At 48.0% G+C, this 26,955-nt stretch overlaps 2 protein-coding genes across 3 annotated transcripts in view; one reads left to right on the top strand and one right to left on the bottom strand.

The window, feature by feature from the left end:
- The first annotated feature begins 711 nt into the window (after positions 1-711).
- Positions 712-13,893, top strand: CCDC92 (coiled-coil domain containing 92). Of its 2 annotated transcripts, none has more exons than XM_087705552.1 (4): positions 712-869; positions 10,456-10,602; positions 11,994-12,035; positions 12,741-13,893. In XM_087705552.1, the coding sequence occupies exons 2-4, from the start codon at positions 10,473-10,475 to the stop codon at positions 13,517-13,519; spliced, it is 951 nt and encodes a 316-aa protein (XP_087561678.1). In that variant the 5' UTR covers positions 712-869; positions 10,456-10,472; the 3' UTR covers positions 13,520-13,893. The 2 variants fall into 2 exon arrangements, with proteins under 2 accessions (XP_087561678.1, XP_087561677.1); XM_087705551.1 differs by lacking the exon at positions 712-869 and adding an exon at positions 3,130-3,151.
- Positions 13,894-16,286: 2,393 nt separating this feature from the next.
- DNAH10 (dynein axonemal heavy chain 10) overlaps positions 16,287-26,955 on the bottom strand; it is a 117,180-nt gene continuing 106,511 nt past the window's right edge. Inside the window, 8 exon segments of the mRNA XM_087703474.1 lie at positions 16,287-16,769; positions 17,698-17,843; positions 19,354-19,534; positions 19,899-20,066; positions 21,039-21,250; positions 22,355-22,486; positions 24,115-24,286; positions 25,394-25,489. Coding sequence (XP_087559600.1) covers positions 16,623-16,769; positions 17,698-17,843; positions 19,354-19,534; positions 19,899-20,066; positions 21,039-21,250; positions 22,355-22,486; positions 24,115-24,286; positions 25,394-25,489 — 1,254 coding nt within the window. The 3' untranslated portion in view covers positions 16,287-16,622.

Here is a 26,955-nt window from a genome sequence, read left to right as displayed (position 1 = left end):
GTATATAAAATATACTAATGTACACACAGTGCATTAATTGCACATTAAAATTATGTATTGTGTTGTTACAATAAATTATCAGATAATATAATATAGCATACATTTGTTGTTACAATAAATTATCAAACGTATGCTATATTATCATATAATATAATAATATACAATTACAATACAATACTATATTGTATTATTATATTATAAATTTAAAATATACTATATATAATGTGTGTGTGTGTGGTTGTATATTCATATGATAATGAATGTACTATAAGCCAGTGTTTCTCAACCTTGGCGACTTTAAGTCCTGTGGACTTCAACTCCCAGAATTCCCCAGCCAGCTATGCTGGCTGGGGGATTCTGGGAGTTGAAGTCCATAGGACTTAAAGTCACCAAGGTTGAGAAACACTGCTATAAGCTATTACCTCAATTATTGTTGTTGTTATTATTATTGTTGTTGTTATTATTGTTGTTGTTATTATTGTTTCCTGGCTGCTAAAGAGACGAAGCTGCAACTTCCGCTCACCTCCTTTTCCCAGGCCCCGCCCCCTGGAACGCCCCCGAGGACCCGCCCCCGAGTGGGCGGAGCCGCCAACGGAAAGGAGGGGGAGAGAGAAGGAAAAAAAAACGGCAACGGCTGCCAGGGGAAGCGCCCAGCCGGTTGCCGTGGCAACGCGGCAGCTGTATCGCCGCGGCTGCACCTGAGCCTCCGCGCCTGCGCAGTTCCCCTGCCCTCCACGTCACCCTGTCACCCCCTCCCTCCTCCTCCTCCTCCTCGTCGCTGCCATTGGGGAGCAGCGCCCCCTCCCCTCGGCCTCCCTCCCCCCGGCAGGACCGGAGCGGGGCGGGGGGAGCGGCGGCGGCGGCGGCGGGTGAGTATCAGAATCTCCCCCCCCCCACTTTTACAGGTTCTTCCCGTCATGCACCGCGTAGAGGGAAGGGGAGGGGGCTTTGGCAGATTAACACCCCCCCCGTTTCACCCCTGGTTGAAGGGGACCCCCAACCCCAACCTGCTTGAATTACAGAGGAAGGGGAGCCCCCCCCACCTTCAGAGGGGAGGGGGCTTTGGAGGAGGGGGCGTGTTTTTCTGCAGGGGGAGGAGACCCCTCCCCACTTAAAGAGGGAGCCCTCCCTCCCTCTGGGAAGGCTGAGAGGAGCCCCCCCTACTACTAAGTGAGGAAACACACACACACCCCAATTTAAGGAGAGTCGTTTTCCTCCATGGAATGACTTTTAGGGAGACCCTCATTTAAGGAGAGTGCCCCCCCCAAGGAACTTAGTACGTACTCTTATCTTTCTTTCTATCCTCTAATCATTATCTATCTATCTATCTATCTATCTATCTATCTATCTATCTATCTATCTATCTATCTATCTATCTATCTACATCTATTTATATCTGTCTATGTATCTATCCATCTATCTAATCATCTATCATCTATATCTAATCATCTATCTACTCATCTATTTATCATCATGTCTATATCTATCTAATCATCTATCTATATTTATCTATCGATCATGTCTTTATGTATCTAATCTATCTAATCATCTATCATCCATCCGTCCATCCATCATTATCTATCTATCTATCTATCTATCTATCTATCTATCTATCTATCTATCTATCTACCTACCTACCTACCTAATCATCTATCTGTATCTAATCATCTAACTAATCTATTTATCATCATCTGTCTATCTATCTAATCATCTATCTATATCGATCATGTCTATATCTAATCTATATCTATCTACCTATCTATCTAATCATCTATCATCCATCCATCCATCCTTATCTATCTATCTATCTATCTATCTATCTATCTATCTATCTATCTATCTCTATCTATCTATCTAATCATCTATCTGTATCTAATCATCTATTCATCTATTTATCATCATCTATTTCTATCTAATCATCTATATTTATCTATCTATCTATCTATCTATCTATCTATCTATCTATCTATCTATCTATCTATCTATCTAATCTTCTATCATCTATCTATATCTAATATCTATATTTATCTATCGATCATGTCTATATCTATCTGATCACTTATCATCATCTGTCTGAATCTATCTTATCTATTTATCTATCTTTTTTTCTTATCATCTATGTATCTACATTATCGGTCTATCATCTATCTATTTATCTATCTGTCAGGGTATCTATCTTATCATCTATCTCTCTATCATCAATCCATCCATTTCTACCATCCCTACAGAACTGCTGCTCTATCTTATCCATCTATACCTATCTATCATCCCTATGTCTGTCTGTCCGTCTGTCTCTCTCTCTATTTATCTACATCTTATCTATGTACAGGTAATCCTCGACTTACAACAGTTCATTTAGTGCCCTTTCAAAGCAACAATAGCACTGTGGCCATGCAGCATCCCTCTGGTCACATGATCAAAATGCAGACGCTTGGCAACTGATTCATATTTATGACGGTTGCAGCATCCTGGGGGTGTGTGTGTCCCCCTTTACATCCTTCTGACAAGCATGGGGGGGGGGAGCCAGATTCATTTAACAACCCTGTGATTCGCTCAGCAACGGCAGCGGTTCACTCAAACCCCCGTGGCGAGACGGGTCGTAAGCCGGGGCAGAACTCCCTGAACAAATGTCTCACTTTAACGACGTAAATGGTGGGCTCTGTTACGGCCGTAAGTTCGAGCAACCCCTGCGCTCATCTTAATTTCACCCCTTCCAGCTTCGGAACCTTCCCTGCGGAATATAATTATGTTGTTCTCGGCTGTTTCTTCTTCAATCTTCTTTTAATTGGAAGAATCCGTCAGGTTTCCACTTTAGAGAAAGGGAGAGTCGCGAAGGGCAGCGACAGAGGGCGGGGGAGGCGAGGAGGACCCCCCCCTCCCCTTCACACACACACACACACACAGAGACATTTTCCTTTGCAGTGCGCCGACCGGCCGACGTAAGGTGATGGGGAGATTGTGGCACAGTTGCGATGCTCCAGTCTCAGCGCAGGCCCAGCTGGAAAGGATAGCGGCCAGGCCAGCTTCTCGCTAGAATGGCGCCCCTCCCTCTTGTCTCTCTCTCCCCCACCCCACCCCACCCCACTCCAGCTCACAAGCTAGCTAGCGGTGGTCTGGCTGTCTGATACCCTACATGCTTCTTCAGCCGAAGGTGGGACATCGGTGGGATGGGAGGGGTCTCCCTGCTGGATGGGAAACATGTGAACTGTGCTGGGAGTGGGCTGGGTTGCAATGGGCTGGGAAAAGGGGGAATGTATTGAAAAGGCGCCGGCTGGGGGGGGGGAAGGGAGAGGGGGCTTGGAAACTTCCTTGCCTGCATTGCAGGTGGGGGGAAAAAGAGACCGCATCTTTTTTGGGGGGGTGGGGGAATGTGTGTGTGTGATATGCGTGAAAAACGAAAAACCAGGGTTTCCTTTTGCTTCCTCCTTACGCAGCAAGTTTTTGCAGCAATCGGCAGTGCTGAATGGACCACGCCGTCTTCCCATCCTCGGGACATTTTTTTTGGGGGGGGGGAGAGTGTAAATCTTCGGGAGCTGGGATTTGTGAGAATGCCGGTGTAAAGGGGGTGAGTTTTGTCAATGGGCTGCTTTTTAGGATGCTTTTAATTCTTATTTTTATTTTATTTTAGCGGAAAGTCTGCGTCTTTCGGAGCCGATCGGATCAGTGGAGCGGGGGGGGGGGTCTTGGGATCCAAATTTACTCGGAAAACTTGTGATGGTAGTTTTGGGGAGTCTTGGTGGCTGTTGGTTCTTCTTAGGGGGGGAAAAGTAGGCAGCCGTGCCTTGTGTAAAGTTAGGGTACCATAAAAACATGAAATATATCAACTCTCTATTCAGCCTGGAAGTTTTTTTTTTTTAAATGAATCCTCTCCCAGCATCATTCTGCCTTTTGAATGCATTGTTTGAACCTCTCTCTTCTCCAAGGCTTTTTACCCTTTTTAGCCGAACGGGAATATTAGGGCTACGAAATGCTGAATGGTAGCAGTTGTGAGTCCCCACAATTGGCTGAATCTTTTGTCAGGTTGTAAAGGACGTAAAATTGCACCGCAGCAAGAATAAAAGACTCGGATTTTCTCTCTAGAGGAAGCTCTTTTTTCTCTACAATTAGGAGGGAGGACGAAGCAAACTTCCAGAAAGTTAGAAGGCGGCGTTAAAGGAGGACGTTTGTGGCAGAAGCCGGTCTCCAGTAATGTCAGTGAACTTTGCGCCACCTTTAAAGCCGGTTTTATCGTATTGAATTGGATTAAGCCGGGTGGTGTCACCGCTTGGTTGTGTAGCGCAAGTAATATTTCCGCGAGTAATTAAAAACAGCGAGGGGGCACCCATCACGCAAGGCTGGTGGGTGGGGTGGGGCGCTGCCCGGCCATACGAAGCGCCAAGCCGGTGTATTTTAGGCCTGTGGTTTGGATTCGAATTTGTGGCTCTCAATTTAGGATCTCGGTAAAAGGGGAACTTCTCTTCCCGTGTGAGCTGGAGGCTAAACTTTGCTCTCTTCCTTCTGCTTCGAGAGGTTTGGTCTCTTAACTGCAATGCACAGTCAAAAGAATTATTATTATTATTATTTTGCAGCTGGTGTCTTTGCTAAGCATCGTATCTCTCAGCTTTCCAAGGCTCAGCAATCGTGCATCGCAAATCTATTTCCATCATCCCGTTTGCTGGCTGTTCTTTGGTCTCTAAAAGCTGCCCGTCTCGGGTCAGTGGCGGTTCTGGAGAACTGGGTGGGGTCCAACAGTCTTAACAAGCAGCATTTGGACATCTGGACTCTTAGCCACACTTCCCTGTTCTTGCTTAACTCGACTTGTTGATTCGTTTGTACATGGCCATCGTGAAAACACCCTTAAAAAGGAGCGTCTTTCTCTCCGTTGGGCCATTGAGTTTGCAGCTGTGTCTCTCCAAAAGCTGGAATTGATGGGGGGAAAACTCCCTGTCTTTTTTTGGGGGGTGGGGGATCGGGAAGGGGATTTTTTTAAACACTTCCAAAGAGAAAGTCCCTGTTCCCACCGTTGCGGGTTTTTGCAAGGACAGGGGAGGGGGGGAAATCAAGTGAACGGACCGAGGGAGGATTCTGCCGAATAGCCCAGTCGGTTGGCCTCTGCCAAAATCTTGCCTGCACTATGCTGTAAGTCGGTGGCAAATTGCCACACCGCCGCCGTGTCTGGGAGCTTGGGAGTGGCGGCCCACTGGGACGGGTAGTAGGGATTTTCCGTATTTCCAGAAAGCGTTTGCGTGTGTGTGTGGGGGGGGGGGGGTAAAAGCAGGGGAGGTTAGCTCATCCTTTTGTCCGTGCGTGCGACCACCACGATGTCCTCCTAATTGTTCTCCCTTTCACCGTGGTGGTGGCGGAGAGGGAGGGGCTGGCTAAAAATAACTCTGCAGAGACATGAAAGGTCCAGACGACATCCGCAGGTCGCCTGGGAGGGAACCAGGGCAGTCTGTCTGGAAAATTAGGACGGGCGAAGGGGACGAGGGTGGGATGGGACCAGCCTTCGCATTTGAAAAGGAAAAAGGGGGGAAGAGAGCCGGAACTTCGAGACTTCTTCGCATCCTCGTGACTGTCTGGTCTCTCTTTCTCTCTTGTCTATCTGGAGGCTGGCCACCCCCATTTGCCCGACGACTTTTAACTTAGTTAACTTGAGTTTGTCCATTTCTCTGGATCTGCCACAATTCAGGGACAGTGGCAAGGGCTGGAAGGGAGCTTGGAGGTCATCTAGTCCAACCCCACTGCTCTTGTGCAGGAGGCCTATGCTGTTCCTTGCCATCAGTCCTTAAAATCCTCCGGTGATGGGAGCACCCGCAACTTCTGGAGGCAAGCCGTTCCGCTGGTTAATTGTTCTCACCGTCAGGAAATTCCTCCTTCGTTCTAGGCTGCTTCTCTCCTTGGTTAGTTTCCACCCATTGCTTCTTGTCCTGCCTTTAGTTGCTTTGGTGAATAAGCTGCCCCGCCCCCCTCTTCGTTGGGGTAGCCCTTCAAGTATTGGAAGACGGCTATCTTGTCACCCTGAATCGTCCTGAAGGAAAGATGGGCTATTGCGGACTTCGACCCTTGTTTTCTCTGTGCTCAAATGCAAGTTTCTGAGATCTTTAGCGCACGACTCCTGCGAGTGAGATTGGCAATTGAGCTAATTATAGAGGGATGGAAAATGGCGGTGATTAGATGCCAAGCAAAACAACTGGAGGGAAGAGTCCCTAGATCCATCTTTCTCAGCACTTGGGGCCATTCCGGTTCAGGCATCTCAAGCCACCAATGATGCAGAACATTTTGAGTAGGATTCCAGTCAGAATAGAGCTGGAAGGGACCTCGGAGGTCTTCTAGTCCAGCCCCCTGCTCAAGCAGGAGTCCCTCAAGTCAATCAGAATAGAGCTGGAAGGGACCTGGGAGGTCTTCTAGTCCAGCCCTCTGCTCAAGCAGGAGACCCCCAAGTCAATCAGAATAGAGCTGGAAGGGACCTCGGAGGTCTTCTAGTCCAGCCCCCTGGTCAATCAGGAGACCCTCAAGTCAATCAGAATAGAGCTGGAAGGGACCTCGGAGGTCTTCTAGTCCATCCCCCAGCTCAAGCAGGAGACCCTCAAGTCAATCAGAATAGAGCTGGAAGGGACCTCGGAGGTCTTCTAGTCCATCCCCCAGCTCAAGCAGGAGTCCCTCAAGTCAATCAGAATAGAGCTGGAAGGGACCTCGGAGGTCTTCTAGTCCAGCCCTCTGCTCAAGCAGGAGACCCCCAAGTCAATCAGAATAGAGCTGGAAGGGACCTCGGAGGTCTTCTAGTCCAGCCCCCTGGTCAATCAGGAGACCCTCAAGTCAATCAGAATAGAGCTGGAAGGGACCTCGGAGGTCTTCTAGTCCATCCCCCAGCTCAAGCAGGAGACCCTCAAGTCAATCAGAATAGAGCTGGAAGGGACCTGGGAGGTCTTCTAGTCCATCCCCCTCCTCAGGCAGGAGACCCTTAAGTCAATCAGAATAGAGGTGGAAGGGACCTCAGAGGTCTTCTAGTCCAGCCCCCTCCTCAAGCAGGAGGCCCCCAAGTCAATTAGAATAGAGCTGGAAGGGACCTCGGAGGTCTTCTAGTCCAGCCCCCTGCTCAAGCAGGAGACCCTCAAGTCAATCAGAATAGAGCTGGAAGGGACCTCGGAGGTCTTCTAGTCCATCCCCCTGCTCAAGCAGGAGGCCCCCAAGTCAATTAGAATAGAGCTGGAAGGGACCTCGGAGGTCTTCTAGTCCAGCCCCCTCCTCAAGCAGGAGGCCCCCAAGTCAATTAGAATAGAGCTGGAAGGGACCTCGGAGGTCTTCTAGTCCAGCCCCCTGCTCAAGCAGGAGACCCTCAAGTCAATCAGAATAGAGCTGGAAGGGACCTCGGAGGTCTTCTAGTCCATCCCCCTGCTCAAGCAGGAGACCCTCAAGTCAATCAGAATAGAGCTGGAAGGGACCTCGGAGGTCTTCTAGTCCATCCCCCTGCTCAAGCAGGAGACCCCCAAGTCAATCAGAATAGAGCTGGAAGGGACCTCGGAGGTCTTCTAGTCCATCCCCCTGCTCAAGCAGGAGACCCCCCAAGTCAATCAGAATAGAGCTGGAAGGGACCTCAGAGGTCTTCTAGTCTATCCCCCTGCTCAAGCAGGAGGCCCTCAAGTCAATCAGAATAGAGCTGGAAGGGACCTCGGAGGTCTTCTAGTCCATCCCCCTCCTCAAGCAGGAGACCCCCAAGTCAATCAGAATAGAGGTGGAAGGGACCTTGGAGGTCTTCTAGTCCAGCCCCCTCCTCAAGCAAGACACCCTGTACCACTTCAAACAAATGACTATCCAGTCTTTTCTTAAAAACCTCCAGTGATGGAGCACCCACAACTTCTGGAGGCAACTTCTGTTCCTCTGGTTAATTGTCCTCACTGTTAGGAAGTTTCTCTTTAATTCCAGGTTGCTACTCTCCTTGGTTAGTTTCCATCCGTTGCTTCTCATCCTGCCTTCAGGTTCTTTGGAGAACGACTTGACTCCCTCTTCTTTGTGTCAACCCCTGAGATATTGGAACACCGTCATCATGTTCCCCATCCCAGTCCTCCTTTTCTCTAAAGCAGCCATACCCAGTTCCTCCGACCGTTCTTCTTACATTTTTTGCGTCCGGGCGCTGCTCCTCTCTACACTTTTTCCAACGTCTCAACCTCTTTTCTTTGTAACACAGGGACCAAAACTGGATGCCGTTCTTCCAGGCGTGGCCTGAGAAAGACTTTCTAAAGCGATACTAACACTTTGATTCTGGGCCTCTGTTTTTACGCAATCAAGCAAGGATCGTGTTTGCTTTTTCGGGCGGCGGCTGACTGCATTTTTTTGGAGTATAAGACGCGCCCTTTTCCCCCTCAAAAAAGAAGCCGAAAATCTGGGTGTGTCTTATACACTAAATACAGCATTTTTTTGCCTCCTGAACCCCCCCCCCCCTTCACAACAATGGCTGTGCAGAGCCTTTAGGAGGCTTCCGGAGTACTCCTGGGGGCTGGGAAGGCCAGAAATGAACGAAAAATGGGCCATTTTTTTTCTCAATTTTGCCCCCCTTCCCCAGCCCCTAGGAGCACTCTGCAAGCCTCCTAAAAACTTATTTATGCCCTTTTTGGGGGGGGGAAGGGGGGGATTTTTGCAAAAAACGGGCCGTTTTTGGGAGGTTTTGCAGAGTGCAAAACCTTTTTTTTTTTTAATTGCCTCTTCAAAATCTTGGTGCGGCTTATACTGCGAAAAAGACGGTAATTCTTAAACCCAAACTTGGTCGGTTCTGTAGCGTTTGTCCAGGTCTCCTGATGATGGGGGGGGGCACCATTTGTGTGGGCGGGGCAGCGATCAATGTTTATGGCTTTCCCCCCCCCCCTGCAAACTCTGGGCTTTTTGCAAAGAGAACTCAATGACTTTCCCGCACCCTTCCAAATTGGCCTCGGACGGAGAGAGGGAAAGCTGAAGTTAGAAAGGTCAGCATCGACCCACATTAAATCCCCACAAGGTTCATTCGTTAACTCTTTGCGGGCGTGCTGAGAAGGGGGAGCAGCATGTCCTGGAAACGTTGCCGAGATAATGGATGAAGTCACCGCTCTGCCAAGGAGCCTTTTTATATCCTTCGCCCGGGAATCAATCTTCGAAACTGAGATCATACGACTCGCATAAAGCATACCTGAACCGGGAGGCACTCGCAACAGTCACTCACGCCCTCGTGACCTCAAGACTGGACTACTGCAATGCGCTCTACATGGGGCAGCCCTTGAAGAGCATTCGGAGACTTCAACTGGTCCAGAACGCGGCCGCGCGAGCGATTGTGGGTGTACCTCGATACACCCACGTTACACCTATCCTCCGCGAGCTGCATTGGCTTCCAATCGGTCTCCGGATGCGCTTCAAAGTGCTAGTTATTACTTATAAAGCCCTTCGTGGTATTGGACCTGGGTACTTGAGAGACCGCCTGCTGCCAATTACCTCCCAAAGACCCATTAGATCGCACAGGGCTGGCCTCCTCCAGGTTCCATCCACCAGCCAATGCCATCTGGCTACGACCCGGGGGAGGGCCTTCTCTGTTGCAGCTCCGGCCCTTTGGAACGAACTCCCCGCGAAGATTCGGACCCTCGCCTCTCTCCCGGCCTTCCGAAAAGCCGTTAAAACCTGGCTGTATCGGCAGGCCTTGGGTTGATGAGCTCCCCTCCCCTCTCGACAGGTGTGGTTGTTGGTCATTTTAATATGTGCATTTCGTACTTGTATGTTTCCCCCTCCCGTTTAAGTTGTTCGCCGCCCTGAGTCCCTCTTAGGGAATAGGGCGGCATATAAATAAAATAAAACTTAAACTTAAACTTAGCATAAAGCAAGATCCCCTTCTCTCCAGCTACAGAGTCTGCACAACGCTGTGCTTTTGCCACCTGGTTTTTATTTGTATTTCTTTTGGAGGGCTGGAAGGGAATATTAGCGGAGGCAGTGAAGCTTTCAGCCTCTCCCAGACAGAAAATGTCTACAGAGGGATGAGACCCCCCCCTTGAGAGTCTGGGCCAAAACAAGGAGGAGGAGGTGTCTCTCCGGAGACTCCGGAGGTGTCTCTTCGCTAGGGGTGACGTGATAGCAGTCTTCCAATATCTCCGGGGCTGCCCCAGTCCCACCCCACTCCCCTCCCTCCCTCCCTCTCAGCCATTATGACCACACAGCTATCCCAAGCAGGCGGAGAGTTCTACAGGTGGTGAGCTGCTCCAACTGAAAATATCAGTGATGGTAAAAGAAGGGAAGGATCCTTCCCTATTTCCAACTTTCGGGCTCTCCCGGCAGGTGGCCGATGCGGCCTTCGCTAGCCTTTTCGTAGGGTGGCGCCGATCTTCTTCCCCCACCCCCTCCCGCTGGCTTCGTCCCGATCTCTTCCTCCTCCTTGCCAGGCGGTACCGTCTGCGTCATCTAAAGGTGCGCTCCTCCTTCTCTTCCTTCCTTCCTTCCCTCTCTCCTTTCTTTCCCTCCCTCCAGATTTGCTGGATGCCAAGATGGCAGCTTCGAACTTGGAGAACCAGCTGCACAGTGCCCAGAAGAATTTGCTTTTCCTACAGAGGCAGCACGCGGATACCCTCAAGGGGCTCCACACCGAGATCCGCCGCCTGCAGCAACACTGCACAGGTAACGGGAGGAGAAGGGAAGCGGGCTTGGGGACAGGGTCCCTCCCACGCAGAGGTAGTCCTCCGCTTACAGCCGCAGCCGAGCTTGTTTCCGAGGCTAAACGAGACATTGGTTCAGCGGGTTTGTTTCGTCCCCGTGTTACGATCTTTCTGGCCGCCGTGGGTAAGGCGGACACCGCAGTTAGTTAAACCCGGTTGTTAAGTGAATCTGGGCGTTCCTCCTTGACTTTGCTTGTGACCGCAACCGTCATAAAGACGAGTCGCTTGCCAAGCGTTTGAACTTCGATCGCAGGGGACAAAGGTCGTAGCTGTGAAAAACGGTCGTCAGTCACCATTTTCAGTGCCGTTATTAACTTTGGTCACTAAATGAACGGTTGTTAAGTCGAGGACTGGCTCTCTTTGCTGTCTGCTGGGGAATTCTGGGAGTCGAAGTCCACCCATCCTGCAGGATAACACACTGGGCGGATAACACATATTTTTTAATCCGTTGCCTTGGCTGATGGGTCCACATTTGGGGGCAGAGGGAGCATCTGTTGCCCGCTGATAGCATTTACAGAGAAGTGGATGAAAGTGTCCTATAAATAAAGTGGCTTTCCCACTTTGAAAATTGGTCACTCTGCAAGTCATTGGTCATAAAGTGGGGTTTGTTTTTTCGGAAAGCACCGTTAATGTTCTTTGGGCTTTCTTTTGTTCTGACCTAGGTTTCCCCCAAAAGCAGGAGGCAGAACCCCTTTTATTAAACGAATGTGAATTCCTCTCATTCACATTCAGCCAAGGCCTGGCAAACAGCCTTTCAAAGGTGGATTTATGACCACAGACCTTATCTAGCTTGGAAAGCTGCCATGTCAATATTTCCCAAAGGAGGTTCTGTGCAAGGAAAGGCTGGGCACAGAGTCTCTGAGATTCACGGACAGATCTTCACACTCCTGAAACGAATCTAACGACCGAACGAAGGAATTGCTTCCTGCAAAAGCCCCCTCCCGTTTTGCCCCTCTTTTATTTCCTATGGGAGGGGCCAATCACCTTCCACCTGTGGCTTTACTCCCAAGTCGACCCTGAGTTGTTCTTTTCTTCTGGCAGCTCTGTGCATGCCCACACGGGGAACAGGCTCCAGCTGTTTCTCCGCCTCACTGCTGTTTAGCTCTGTAGGCATCACTGCCAGACGGCCTTGGTGCCCTCTCTGCCTCCGACGCAGAGCCCTCATCCGAGCCTTCCCCAGACTCCCGGACTGACCCATGTTCCTCCCCAACCCTCCTCACTGTCCGACTCTGCTGGCCACTGGCGGGCCGCAACACCTTGACGAGTTGCCCAGTTTTCCCAGGACGATTCAGCCGAGAGAGAGAGAGAGAGAGAGAGTTTCTACAATATCTTAAGTTTTTGTCTGTTTTTCAGATCTGACCTACGAGTTGACTCTCAAAAGTTCAGACTTGACAGGTGAGGCATCTGAACTACTCGCGTACACCTTCCTTACGTACTTAAGGTACTCCTTAAACCTTGTGGGGCATTGTCACTGCTGCTGTTTTTTTTTTATTAGATGTTGGTTTCTGAATCAAATCCCATTATTTTCCTCTTCATTTCTTTGCTGGCAACCTTGGGCGGTGCTCTTTAGGGAAGGCAGGAATTCGCCTGCAGTGTGTCAGGGTTCCGACAGATGCCCTAATTAAATCATGAGCCTCGAGCCAAGCTTCAAAAGAAATCCAGTTATTTATTAGGAGCAACCTATCGGCAGGTACCCAAGTGAAACCAATTCTGACGCCACGTAATTTACGGCCCAACTATGACCCTGTTTCCCCCCCCCCTCCTCCCACAGTGTGTCATAAATCACATTCTCCAACAGACCACTTTTGTGGGCTGCAGAGATCACTCCCCTCCGGCTGTTTCAGGTAACCTGGGAGACAGCCTTGAGAAAGGTATGCATGGAATGTGCTTCTGGTTGCGGCTGCCGTGCTGCTCCATCAGTTTTCCCACCTCCTGCCTATGGCAACTCGAGAGCAGGCCAGGGATGCTTTGCGAGTTGATGCAGTGATTTTTTTTTTCCAGGGACCAACGTTCTACTTCTTGGCTTTGGTTCTTAGCTCGCTTCGTGGAATGTCGGCCCCGTCTTGAATTGAAATAAAACCCTCCCTTCTCTCCTTTCAGAAAATGGGATTTCGAGGAGCGAAGAGCTCAGAAGGAAGTGCGAAGAACTGGAGGCCCAGCTCAAAGCAAAGGAGATGGAAAACAATGAATTATTGAAAGAGCTGGAGCAGAAAAACGCCATGATCGCGGTGCTGGAGAACACCATCAAGGAACGGGAGAAAAAATACTTGGAGGAGCTGAAGATGAAGAGCCATAAATTGAACATGCTCTCCAGCGAACTGGAGCAGCGGGCCAGCACCATCGCCTACCTGACCTCCCAGCTCCACGCCACCAAGAAAAAACTCATGAGCTCCAGCGGGACATCGGACAGCTCCCCGTCGGGAAGCCCCGTGCTCTCCGGCTACAAACCCGCTCCTCCCAAAGAGAAGCTCCCGGAAACTCCGCGACGGCGGATGAAGAAGAGTCTTTCCACGCCGCTCAACCCCGAATTCGAGGAGGCCTACCGATTGGGCTCGGATAGCCGTAAGCTGCTGCTGCGGGAGCCGGTGGACGCCATGCCTGACCCCACGCCCTTCTTACTGGCCAGGGAGTCCACCGAGCTGCACCTTCTGAAAGAGAGGCCTTTGGTCATCCCGCCCATCCCGTCCGAGCGCACTTCGTCCGAGCCCCACAGCCCGGCCCGGGAGAGGCAGCACAAGAGCCACGTGGGGGTGGCCCACCGTATCCACCACGTCCCTCCCGCCCAGCCCCAGCCGCCCGAGGTGGAGACGCTGGCTGTGGACCAGGTGAACGGAAGCAAAATGGTTCGCAAGCATTCGGGGACGGATCGGACTGTTTGAACCCCGGGCGCTTGGAGGGGACTACTCGGCGGTCAACAGAGGGCCGGGGTGCATCTACCCCTCCCTCCCTCTTCCGAGCGCCCCCCCTCCCCCCACGTGCATGCCAAAATCTTTCCAGAACTAGAGTCACTTCTTCCTCACCTGTTCCTATTGCAGAGTTATCTACCTAATGAAACGCTGTAGCCAAACACAGGGGTGTCTGCCTGAATTGCTTGCTTCCGATGCGCCTTTCATTTACTCGGGGCGCGCGCCAAGGGAGGGCCCCACACACCCGGCCCTCCAGAGCCCTAAAGAGAAAACCACCGCCAACCCACCATCAGCCTCGCCGCGCTGTGTATCGGCTCTTAACAGTAAAAGCCTTTCCTAATTGGTCACTTTGCACAGTCGTGGTAAATTCTTGTTTTCGGGGGTTGGGGTGGGGCAGCTTGGACACCCCCCCCACACACATGGGTGCTGGGGTGGGGGTGTAGGAAGGAAGAGCAGCCAAAGGAAGGAGACCGCCTACCCCCCCCTTCACTCTCTCCGCCTTTCCAGCACATGGTCTTTATCTTCTTTTGTTCACGTTTTTATCAACTGAAGATCCCAACAAACTTTTATTTTGCTAATCCCGGCTAAGCTTCTCTGTGTCCTTTGTTGGAGGTGTGGGGGAGGATCGCCGTTGGGGTGGGGGGCGGAGGGGAAGAGCGGACGCCCACCGTTGTCCAGTGGAAGAGGGGGATCTCTTTCGGAGATGGAGAACGACCGTTGACTTCCCTGAACGGTGCTTCTATGCGCGCTGCTTGGGGAATCCAAGCATGGGTTAACTTTGTCCATTAGCCTAGAGACTGAGTTATGCAAATTGCTGGCCACGCCTCCTCTGACTGGACTGGTCCAGTTTTTTAACTCAGTCCAGCCTAAAGAGACGCAAAATAATTCTCTCTAGGTTACTAGACAGATTCGTCATTATTATTTTCACAAATTCATCGTTATTATTTCAGCTTGGCTGACCATTTGTCCAGTGGAAGAGGGGAGGGTCTCTTTTGGAGATGGAGAATCAACCACCGATCCGGGACATGGGGGGAGATTACGAGGGTCTTCGGAAGGCCAGCTTGTCTGTTTGGTTGGAGCGTCTGCAATCTGGTAGTTCAAAATTCAGCTAAAGCATAGGAATAACCAAAGTTGGAAGGGACCTTGGAGGTCTTCTAGTCCAACGGCCTGAGAAATGGACTGAAAAAACGGCCCAGAAAACAGATGGGTGTTGGCCGTTTTCAGGCCATTTTCCGGCCCGTGAAGGCCAGCTGGAAACCAGAAGAGTAGCTGGTGAGAGCATATGTGCCCACAGCAGATGTTCCATAGGTTCTCCATCACGGCGCTGATGCAGGGGGGGGTGCACAGGTAAACCCACCAGTGGCTGGCCAGGTTAGGTGGTCTTAATAGAATGGACCTTATAAATTCATATTAGCTTGGCTTTTCATTCTAGTGCCCTAGAGTTCCAAAGTTGACTTTTAGCTGGAGTGAACTTTCTCTCCAACTTCCTCATAAGTATTAAAAATGTGGCAAGACCCTGTAAAGGAGAGGCACAGGAAGCCAGGCGTGGGTGAGAGATAGAACAGAGGTAAAAACTGCTGACAGCTTAAGACATTATAGGAACTTCTCCTTTTCGAAATGCCATGCTTGTCTCGTGTATGGAAACGCCTTGAGAATGCACAGTGTGGAACACGGCATAAAAGTAGCATCCTGGGCAGAGCCCAGGCAGTTCAGATTTTGGTGTGTGAACACGCTGAACTCGATGCATCAAATAAACCTGTTTCTCTCACCTTCGGGGTCTCAAGTCCTGGTCTTTCGTAAGTAGATTACAAACCTCAATCTGCTGCAACAGCGCTACACCGTTTCAGACGGGTGACTGTCCAGTCTCTTCTTAAAAACCTCCAGTGATGGAGCACCCACAACTTCTGGTGGCAGGCAGTTCCACAGGTTGACTGTCCTCATTGTTAGGAAGTTTCTCCTTAATTCCAGGTTGATTCTCTCCTTGATTAGTTTCCACCCACTGCTTCTTGTCCTGCCCTCTGGTGCTTTGGGGAATAGCTTCGCTCCCTCTTCCTTACGGCAGCCCCTCAAATATCGGAAGACTGCTATCATGTCTCCCCAGGTCCTTCTTTTCATTAAACTACCCATACCCAATTCCAGCAACCTTTCTGACTATGATAAATGAAGTAGCTTCAGTGATGGAGCACCCAAAAATTCCAAAGAAATAAGATTATTCTACTCTTCAAGATAAAGCTTAGGATATTCCTTTTCTGGTGGATTTTAAAGAAAAAACGATGCCAATTTGAAAACTTATGGACGTCAACTCCCAGAATTCCCCAGCCGGCATCTGAATTCTGGGAGTTGAAGTTCGAAGGTCCTCAAATTGCCAAGCATGAGAAACCCTGATTTAGGTCGGTGTTTAAGGAACAACAAAAGGAACTTAAATTTGAACGGGAAGCCATTTTAAAATGCGTGGCGTTCACCAGCATCAATTTAGAACCTTCTTGCTTGTTTCTAGGTCAAATTTTACTGCCAAGCGTCCGCTACAAGAATTTGGGAGGAACGCACTGTGAATTTTAAAAAAAACACGCTTAACCTTTCTCTCAGATTAAGGAGACGATCCTCCCTGGTGCAATTTCACTCAAAATTGCCTCCACGCTAAGAAAAAATTGGCTCAAAAAAGGGACCAAATAAATCCATTTCCGAAAAGGGACCGACGAGTTAATCCGCTGTAACATAAATCGCCTGGCGCTTTGTGGAGTTGTATCGAGTCACATATTTATTTCTGGGGTAATAATAAATACATTAAACCTTCCTGGTTGCGGCCTTGGCCCCCAACTACATCTTTCACATCGAACACAACTGCAAAATTATTGATATAAAAAGTGCAATGTATAAATATTTGCTGTTTTTTTTTTTTTTTTAAAAAGGAACGAGAAACGGCAACTGAAAAAAATTTAAAACAAACCTTCAAAAACTTAACTTTGCAACCAGGAAGCCTCCAGTGGCCAGTTTTTTTTTTCTTTCTTTCTTCTTTCTTCACCTCTTCCCAAACGCTGGTTAACGGGGGAGCTACGGCAATGGCTGAAACCGATGCTCAATCGGCATTTAAGGTGAGGCAAACACCTTGGAGGACCCAATGAGAAAGGTGCCTTGTGGTAAACAGATCAGCTTCAAATACCAATCCCACCCCCATGGCGTTTCTCCGCATGGAGGTCGTGTAGACGGGTGTCCGGAAAGTGTTCTGGAAAAGAAAAAGAAAAAACATTACGAGGTTCTTGTTTATAAAAAAAAAGCAGACAAAATCTTATAGAAGTGAATTAATTGTAACTCAGGGTTGGACTGAAGGGGTTCTTGGTGCCCTCTGAGCTTGGTGGTTTTCTTGCAGGCGTCTCATGACCCAACTAGGTAACGTCATCAGTGCTAGAAGGGAGGGTGGGGTTTGCTCCCTGTTTATATCCAAGCAGTAAACAACACTCCAATCAAGGAATTAATGCCACAAATTGTAAGCAACAGCCTAATCAAAGGACCAGTAAGACCATTCCCATCTACACTGACAAGGCAAATCTCTTGTGCATAAATAGAAAGCAAACCCCACTCCTTCTAGAACTGATGATGTTACCTAGTAGGGTCACGAAACGCCTTCAAGAAACCCACCAAGCTCAAAAGAGCACCAAGGACCCCACAATTGCTGTTAAAAGTAAAGGTTCCCCTCGCACATAGATGCTAGTCGTTCCCGACTCTAGGGGGCGATGCTCATCTCCGTTTCAAAGCCGAAGAGCCAGCGCTGTCCGAAGACGTCTCCGTGGTCATGTGGCCGGCATGACTCAATGCCGAAGGCATACGGAACGCTGTTCCCTTCCCACCAAAGGTGGTTCCTGTTTCTCTACTTGCATTTTCTTACGTGCTTTCTAACTGCTAGGTTAGCAGAAGCTGGGACGAGTCACGGGAGCTCCCTCCGTTACACGGCGCTGGGGATTCGAACCGCCGAACTTCCGACCTTTTCTGATCGAAAAGCTCAGCGTCTTAGCCACTCATGCACCAAAGAAAGTGCTTATCGGTGGCCATATGGAACGAGAAGGCCGTGCCCGGTATGGGAAGGAATATTCCGTCTCTCCCCTGCCCTCCGCCCCCCCCAAATCGAAAACTCCAACCCCAGCTGTTCCTCATACCTGGAGCTTGAGCCGATGGGCCTCGATGGGGATGACCTTCAGGATGGGCAAATCCACAACCAGCACTTTGGGTTTGCTCCTGACCAGGCAGCCGTTGTCCAAGTCCCAGTCGGCCCCCTCCAAATACAGGCCGGACACGAAACACCCTGGAGAGAGAGAGAGAGAGAGAGAGAGAGGAACAAGAATGCTCAGCTACTTCACATTTCGGAAAGGCTGCATCCCCTCAACCAAGACGGGACTTTTGCGGATTTATTATTATTTATTATTTATTTATTTTATTTGTATGCCGCCCTTCTCCGGGAGGGACTCAGGGCGGCGAACAACTCAAAAGGGGAAAAGGGGAACATAAAAACGAAATACAAATAATAAAAAAGCAACAGCCGCACAACCATACATGTCGAGAGAGGAGGGAACTCATCAACCACAGGCCTGCTGGCAAAGCCAGGTTTTGACGGCTTTTCGGAAGGCCTGGAGAGAGGTGAGGGTCCGGATCTCCGCGGGGAGTTCGTTCCAAAGGGCCGGAGCTGCCACAGAGAAGGCCCTCCCCCGGGTAATAGCCAGGTGGCATTGGCTGGTAGATGGCACCCGGAGGAGGCCAACCCTGTGAGATCTAATGGATCTGTGGGAGGTAATTGGCAGCAGGCGGTCTCTCAAGTACCCAGGTCCAATACCATGAAGGGCTTTATAAGTTAAAGGAGGAGTTTGGAAATGAAGAAGGCTAAAAAAATAGGTAGAAAACGTAAGAGAGAGAAATAAGATGAAAGCTGTTAGTATCTGTAGGGTGAGAATAATGACGTTTCATGCTGATATGGAATTATCACTAGAAGATCTTCAGAAGAAAAAACGGGAGAGTTTTATCATGTTTAAATGTTTTAATATATTGTAGTATTAAGTTTAGGGAAATGAAGTTAGTATGAATGTGAGAGAGGTGGCAAAAAGAAGAACGATGTGGCATGTTTGTACCCAGACGACACACTGCATCAGGAAAAGATGCAATCTTTATTTTTGTAACTGAAAAATAAGTATCATCTTTATGGTCATTGTACTTAAATGCAACGAAATTGGTATAAATAAAATTGCTTATGTTGCGTCACTAACATAACAACTGCAGTGGTTCACTTAACAACCATGTCACTAACTTAACTGCAGTGATTCACTTAATAACCGTGTCACTAACTGCAGTGATTCACTTAACCGTGTCATTAACTGCAGTGATTGACTTAACAACCATGTCACTAACATAACAACTGCAGTGATTCACTTAACAACTGTGTCACTAACTGCAGTGATTCACTTAATAACCGTGTCACTAACTGCAGTGATTCACTTAACCGTGTCATTAACTGCAGTGATTGACTTAACAACCATGTCACTAACATAACAACTGCAGTGATTCACTTAACAACTGTGTCACTAACTGCAGTGATTCACTTAAGAACCGCGTCACTAACTTAACCCACTGTAGAGAGTCACTTAACAGCAGTCGTAAAAGGAGGGCAGAGTTCACTCAACAACTGTCTCGCTTAGCGACAGGAACGTTGGGCTCAATTGGGGTCCTAAATCGAGGGGTACCTGTGGTAAGTCCTGCAGGAAGTCCATCGGGCGCTTTGTGGGCTTCCTGAATGAACGCGAGGCCCCCCCCCGGGAACACCTTACCTTGGCCCGGCCGTTCCGTGACCTCGTCGGCGGTCCGGTATTTGGTGACTTGGGTGTATAAAGTCGATCGGTCGAGCGGCCAGCCGTTCTTTCTGCAGGTCGCTTGGACGAGCGCCGTGAGGTAGGACTCGGGGATGTGCAGCCCCGATAGCCACATGACGCTGGGCTCGCTGTCTTCAACCTACGGGCGGCAAAGAACTCGGTTCGGCTCTTCCCCAAATTAAAAAAGGGTATTGGGAACCCAGCACAGCTCTCTACGCCCGTCTCTGTGGGTCACAGGAGGGCATTAGTGTGTGGCACCAAGGCTGGCAAGAGAGATTAAAAAGTTCTCCAGCGTCTACTGGAGTTGGCCGGCCAAGCAATTTAAATAAATAAGGAACAAAGTTGGGGGGGGGGGGAAAATCACAGAGTATGAAGGAGTGGTGGGTTGCCAATTTTGTTACTAGCAGTTCGGGCACGCCGCTGCGCGCGTGAGACGCTTCTGCCCCAAAGCACAGACCTTCCCCCCCACACCCACACTTAACGAAGGCGTCGTGTCCACTCACCCACGACGTGTACTGGAGAAACCTGGTCTTAAAATAAATCATCCAGTTGCCCAGGGTCTTCAGCGTGTCGGGAGCCAACTTCCTCCAGATGTTTGGGATCTGACCGTTGAAGAGAGCCCGGGCCACTTCGTCCAGTTCGTTGCTCATGCCAACCTCCCCAGCCAAGGCCTGGGCGGAAGACACAAAAGGATGGTTGGTCCACTTGTCACTCAAGATGGGGGGGGGGGAGATAAAGGGGGAGAGTTTAGATGGGTGGGTGGATGTTCTAACCCAGACTTCCTTAGAAAGCAAGAATAATAGCAATAGCAGTAGACTTATATAGCAGTAGACTTATATACCGCTTCATAGGCTTTCAGCCCTCTCTAAGTGGTTTACAGAGAGTCAGCATATCACCCCCAACAATCTGGGTCCTCATTTTACCCACCTCGGAAGGATGGAAGGCTGAGTCAACCCTGAGCCGGTGAGATTTGAACCGCTGAACTGCTGATCTAGCAGTAGCCTGCAGTGCTGCATTTAACCACTGCGCCACCTCGGCTCTCAAGAATAGAGTCTTGGTCCCAGCCAAACCCCTTTTGTTTACACGGAATGTGAATTCCTTTCATTCACAGTCGGCAAGGCTTTAGCAAACAGTCTTTCAGAGGAATATTTATCCACACGAACCTTATCTCGCTTGGAGAGCTGCCAGATAACGAGTTTCCAAACTAGCAGGGCAAGGCAAAACTTGGCACAGAGTCTCTTATGGTCCCAAACAGAACTTTCCACTCTTGACACGACCGAGGGAACGAATTGTTTCCTGCAAAAGCCCCCTCCCCGTTCGCTCCTCTGTTGTTTCCTATGGGAGGGGCCAACCACCTCCAAGGTGTGGCTTTACTCTTAAGTCGACGCTGCTTTCTTAGTTGTTCTTGTCTTCTGGCAGCTCTGTGCATGCGCACACTGGGAACAGGCTCCAGCTGTTCCTCTGCCTCGCTGCTGTCTAGCTCCCTCTCTGCTTCCGACGCAGAGCCCTCATCTGAGCTTTCCTCAACCCCACAGGACTGGCCCATGTTCCTCCCCAACCTCCTCACTGTCCGACTCTGCTACCAGCTCTGCTGGCTGCCGGCGGGCCACAACCGGTGGCGGGTAAGATGGTTCTGTGCTTACCCTCTGCAGCTCGGCCAAGGACTTGGTCATCCGGACGATGAGTTTGTTGAACCTCTCCAGTTCCTGCAGCAGCACCACCGTTGTCGGCGAGATGTCGATGCCCAAAGCTTTCCTGATGTGATCGAGGTCGAAAATCTTGGGCATCTTGTTCTCGATGTCCTTGGCAACCTGAGCAATGTACTCGTCCCGGCTGATCCCAGCACCGGTTTCCCCTAAAATCGGGACAAAAAGATCGGGTGGGGAAGGAGGAGGCACGTCAAGGGCCATTTGGTGGCGGTGACGAATCCAACGTTGCAGAGTGGGAAATTTCTGCTGATTTGGGGTGGGGTCCTGTTTTTGTTAATACCGGTAGTCCTCAACTTACAACTGGCGACCTTCCGAATAAACCTGTGACCCGTCAAAACCGCACTCGACTAAGCCTCGCCTGATTAAACCGCATCGCTGACGTCATCAACAGGGCGACAACAGCCAGCACGGAGAAAGAAGGGCGCTTTAAATAGCGCTTTGAAAGCAAGCCGATTCAAGTTAAGGTAAGGGTTAGGTTTAGGGTTAGCTTTAGGGTTAGGTTAAGGGTTAGGGTTAGGTTTAGGTTTAGGATTAGGTTAAGGGTTAGGGTTAGGGTTAGGGTTAGGTTAAGGGTTAGGGTTAGGGTTAGGTTTAGGGTTAGGTTTAGGGTTAGGTTTAGGGTTAGGTTTAGGGTTAGGTTTAGGGCTAGGTTTAGGGTTAGGTTTAGGGTTAGGTTTAGGGTTAGGTTTAGGGTTAGGTTAAGGGTTAGGATTAGAATTAGGTTTAGGGTTAGGTTTAGGGTTAGGTTAAGGGTTAGGTTTAAGGTTTAGGCTTAGGTTTAGGGGGGTTAGGTTTAGGTTTAGGTGTTAATTTTAGGTTTAGGGTTTACAGCGTGCTTCTATCTCCGCGTTGTTGTCGCCCTGTTGATGACGTCAGCGACGCGGTTTAGTCGAGCGCGGTTTTGTGGTGGAACCGAATAAGCCAAGTGAACAGGGAGGCCAGATTCACTTAACAACCGCCTTACCAATTTCAGTGATTCACTTAACAACTGTGGGCGTGAAAAGTTGTAAAATGGGACAAAAAAACACTTAACAAGTATCTCGCTTAACAACAGAAATGTTGGGTTAAGTTGGGGCTGTGAGTGGAGGACAACATGTATTCCAGCAAAATTTCAACTTTATTTATAGATTTTTATTCCAGGCAATGAAAATTAGGAAATTGCGGTCAGCAGAGTTTGATGGCCTTAGAGCCTCAACAGACCATAGAGGCCCATTTTTGTCCACTTCTGCTGACCTTCTTGAGGGCCGTACCTGTTTGGGGCTGTAGCTCTAAGAGATGCGACCACATATCGCGGGCTGCCTGGGTATAGTACCCAATTTCAGCGTTCGGATGCAGACCAAACACCTCCGGCGTGTTGGCGAGTGGTAGGGACTCAATCTCTTCTGTGGAAGGAAGATGCAGAAAGAGTGGGATTGAAGACGAAAAGAAGAATTAAGGGGAGATATGACAGGAGTCTTCCAATATCTCAGGGGCTGCCCCAAAGAAGAGGGAGTCAAGCTATTCTCCAAGGCACCTGAGGGCAGGACAAGAAGCAATGGGTAGAAACTAATCAAGGAGAAGAAGCAATTTAGAACTCAGGAGAAATTTCCTGACAGTTAGGACAATTTTAACCAGTGGAACAACTTGCCTCCAGAAGTTGTGAATGCTCCAACAGTGGAAGTCTTTAAGAAGTTGTTGGACAGCCATTTGTCTGAAGTGGTGTAGGGTCTCCTGCTTGAGCAGGGGGCTGGACTACAAGACCTCCAAGGTCCCTTCCAGCTTCTATTCTATTCTATTCTATTCTTTTCTATTCTATTCTCCTACCTTCTTTCCTTATTCTACTCTACTATGCTCTGCTCTACTCTTATTCTATTCTACTCTACTCTTATTCTATTCTATTCTACTCTTATTCTATTCTATTCCCCTTCTTTCCTTATTCTACTCTATTCTATTCTACTCTGCTCTACTCTACTTATTCTATTCTATTCTACTCTTATTCTATTCTATTCTATTCTACTCTTATTCTATTCTATTCCTTCTTTCCTTATTCTACTCTATTCTATTCTATTCTACTCTTATTCTATTCTATTCTATTCTATTCTATTCTATTCTACTCTTATTCTATTCTACTCTTATTCTATTCTACTCTACTCTTATTCTACTCTTATTCTATTCTATTCTACTCTTATTCTATTCTATTCCTTCTTTCCTTATTCTACTCTATTCTATTCTATTCTACTCTGCTCTACTCTTATTCTATTCTATTCTACTCTTATTCTATTCTATTCTATTCTATTCTATTCTACTCTTATTCTATTCTACTCTTATTCTATTCTACTCTACTCTTATTCTATTCTATTCTTATTCTATTCTACTCTACTCTTATTCTATTCTACTCTTATTCTATTCTACTCTACTCTTATTCTATTCTATTCTACTCTTATTCTATTCTATTCTACTCTTATTCTATTCTATTCTATTCTATTCTACTCTACTCTTATTCTATTCTACTCTACTCTTATTCTATTCTACTCTTATTCTATTCTACTCTACTCTTATTCTATTCTCTTATTCTATTCTACTCTACTCTTATTCTATTCTATTCTATTCTACTCTACTCTTATTCTATTCTACTCTTATTCTATTCTACTCTACTCTTATTCTATTCTACTCTACTCTGCTCTACTCTTATTCTATTCTATTCTACTCTTATTCTACTCTTTTATTATTCTATCCCCCTTCCTTCTTTCCTTATTCTACTCTTATTCTATTCTAAATGGTGCTTCAATATAGAATTATATTAAAATAAACATTTGAGTACTTCTTTATGTAATTAAGAGCTAGCAATGAAAGACAACCGAATCAGGGTCTACTGTAAAATATGGAGCTGCTATTGTATCTGGAAGAGTGCTACGTTAAGGGATGTTATTATATTTCTACCCCCAGATCTGTCAAACTTTAAACCAGGTGGGGATCCAATCTTGGCAACTTTTAAGACTTCTGGACTTCAACACCCACACTGGTGCCTTACCCACATAATCGTCCTTCGATGTCCCTTCGGGGATTCGGTAATCCACATCGTCATTGCAGAAAAAGTGGAAAGGCTGGAAAGTGTCGAAGATAAAATCCCCCAGGTATTCGTCCATGTAAATCGTAAGGATGCGCCGGTCGAAGCTGTCGATGGCTCGCCCGCCGTACATCACCTAGAAATCGGCAGAACATAAAGGAATCACCATTTGAGATGGAATTTTCCCTGTGCTATTTTTAAAAAAAAATTTAAATTTTGGATTTATTTATCAGATTTAGAGAAACTGCCCATCTGCTTCACAGAAGGACTCTGGACGGCGTGCGAATAAAATATCGAAAGGTAAAAAACAGCGTATAAAATTTAGAACGAGACAAAGGTGGTTAAAATTCAACATTCAAGGTTAATGAAAAGGCAGAGGGAGGGTCTTCAGGTCACTTATCAGCCTCTCTGGTATCACCCTAGTAATCCTAAACCAATTTACAGATAATCATTGACTTACAACGGCATTTTTGGACTGGAATTTCTGTCACTAAGCAATGCAGTCGTAAAGCAGAGGTCTCTGGCTTAGCCTAAATCGATGGGGAAGGCGGCAGGAAATCGCAAGTCCCAGATCCACCGGTGGGGGGAAGTATTTCCCCGCCCACAATAGTGAGAAGATGTAATAGTGGGCCTTCTGGTTGAATATTGATCAGTCTCATGGGGTCATTTTTGAGGGGCCGCCCCCCTCGTCATTTCGAGCAATCACACTGCCCCTTGTGTTAGGAATATAATTCTAACGGTTGGGTTGGCAATATATAAATCATGTAACAATGTTGTACCTGTTTCTTTAAATCATACTGTAAAACGTGATTGGCTGCTGTTTTCCTCAATCGGCCATAAGAGGGAGCCAGAACGACTGTTAGCTCTCTCTCTGTTCGTTAGATGCTGGGCTGATCTGATCTGAGTGTTTTTGGAAGCTGGCTGTTAGAAAGTGCCGTGAGCTATTGTAAGTTTTGCAACTGCTAGTAAACTTTGCGTACCGAACTGATTATATGGATACTGGACTATGTTATTTGGATTATTCCCTTAACTGAAAGGCATTGATGACTGGCTGTCTTATCCGTGTATAACCTGGACTGTTCGATGGACTCTGATAACTCTATTTGCACGAAAGTAAAAGCCTATTTAAACTGCAGTGTCTCTGTATGCTGGTTTGTGTGTTCTCTAACACAACTCTCACACAGCTTCTCTGAACGTACTCGCTCTCCCAACGGGGAGCTTACTTAACACCTTGTCTACTCACCTCTCCAATGAGATACTTCAAGCTCCCCCATGGAATTTTGTCGTCGTTTTGCTGGAAAGCTTTGGACAAGTAAGTGTTGAGTATCTCCATGCAGACCTGGTGGGATTGTGGGGGTGAGGAAGTGGTGGTGGTGTGGGGGGAAAAAATCCATGGATTAATCACTCGGGGGTCTCGCTTAGCTTAGCCGCCCTAACTTCCTGCTCTTAAAATTGACAATCATTGGTGATGCTCCTTTTCTCAAAGAAAAACGAAAACAACAACAACACAACACATCTGTGAGCAGCTGGTTGTAGCAGAGGAAGACGGATTCTATGATGAATTTTCAGGGGTGTGTGTGTGAAATAAGAATGGATGCTTGAACAGTTGGATGTAGAAATATAGGCGAGTCCTCGACTGACTGACTTGTGACTGTTTCTCACACTTACGGCCTTTCCCGTGATTGTGGGACCAAAATTCAGATGCTTGGCGACTGGTTCATATTTAGGACGGGTTGCCGCGTCCCATGGTTACGTGATTCCCCTTTTGTGACCTTCTGGCAAGGAAAGTCAATGGGGAAACCAGATTCACTTAACGACCGGATGAGTAACTTGCCAACTGCAGGGATTCGCTCGCCTCGGCTTAACTGCCGAGGCGAGAAAGGTCGTAAAATGGGGCGAAATGTACTGAACCAATGTCTCACTTAACAACGGGAATGTTGGGCTCGATTGTGGTCGTAAGTCAAGGACTACCCATATTGGGTCGTGCCTTCGCCACCCAATGTCCTCCTGCTTCTCCACAAAGGATCTGTGTTTTGTGGGACTAAAAATATTGTTTATGCGCAGTAGAAGAGTGAAAAAAAACCCTTCAGAGGAGGAGATAATAAGGAAATTTTAGTCTGTGCAGAAATGGATAGACTAATGTTAAAAATAGAAGACAAAAGAGAATATTAGGACACATGGAACAATAGCAATAGCAGTTAGATTTATATACCGCTTCATAGGGCTTCCAGCCCTCTCTAAGCGGTTTACAGAGTCAGCATATCGCCCCCACAGTCTGGGTCCTCATTTCACCCACCTCGGAAGGATGGAAGGCTGAGTCAACCTTGAGCCGGTGAGATTAGAACCGCTGAACTGCAGATAACAGTCAGCCAAAGTGGCCTGCAGTACTGCACCCTCACCACTGCGCCACCTCGAATCTTGCAGATTCTATCAATGGTTAGAAGCACGAGGCAGAAGTTGGAATACGGAAAAATTGGGTTAGGTGGACTTGGAAAGAGACACTATATATGCATCGGTGTATTAGAATGAATATGATGGTTAAAAATAACTGTGTAACTGTGTAAATAGTATATCTGTTATTTGTCTTTCACTTTAGTTTTCATGGCAAGTGAAACACCAGGGCAATCACCACTGTATTCAATATATTTATATGCATTCATTCATGTATTAACCGCAGATAGAATTGTATTTGCACAATATTGGAAAAGTGCAGAGATCCCTACTGATGAGAAGGTGATAAGGAAAATATTAGAATGTGCAGAAACGAACAGATTAACATTAGCAATTAAGGAGAAAGAGCAAACT

The sequence above is a fragment of the Thamnophis sirtalis genome, unplaced genomic scaffold, assembly GCF_051295495.1.
Source record: "Thamnophis sirtalis isolate CommonGarterSnake01/CBP01778 unplaced genomic scaffold, rThaSir2_p1.2 scaffold_2, whole genome shotgun sequence".
Taxonomy (NCBI): Eukaryota; Metazoa; Chordata; class Lepidosauria; order Squamata; family Natricidae; genus Thamnophis; species Thamnophis sirtalis.
The sequence above is the reverse complement of the archived record's forward strand: the minus strand, read 5'-3'. Positions and strand labels throughout refer to the sequence as shown.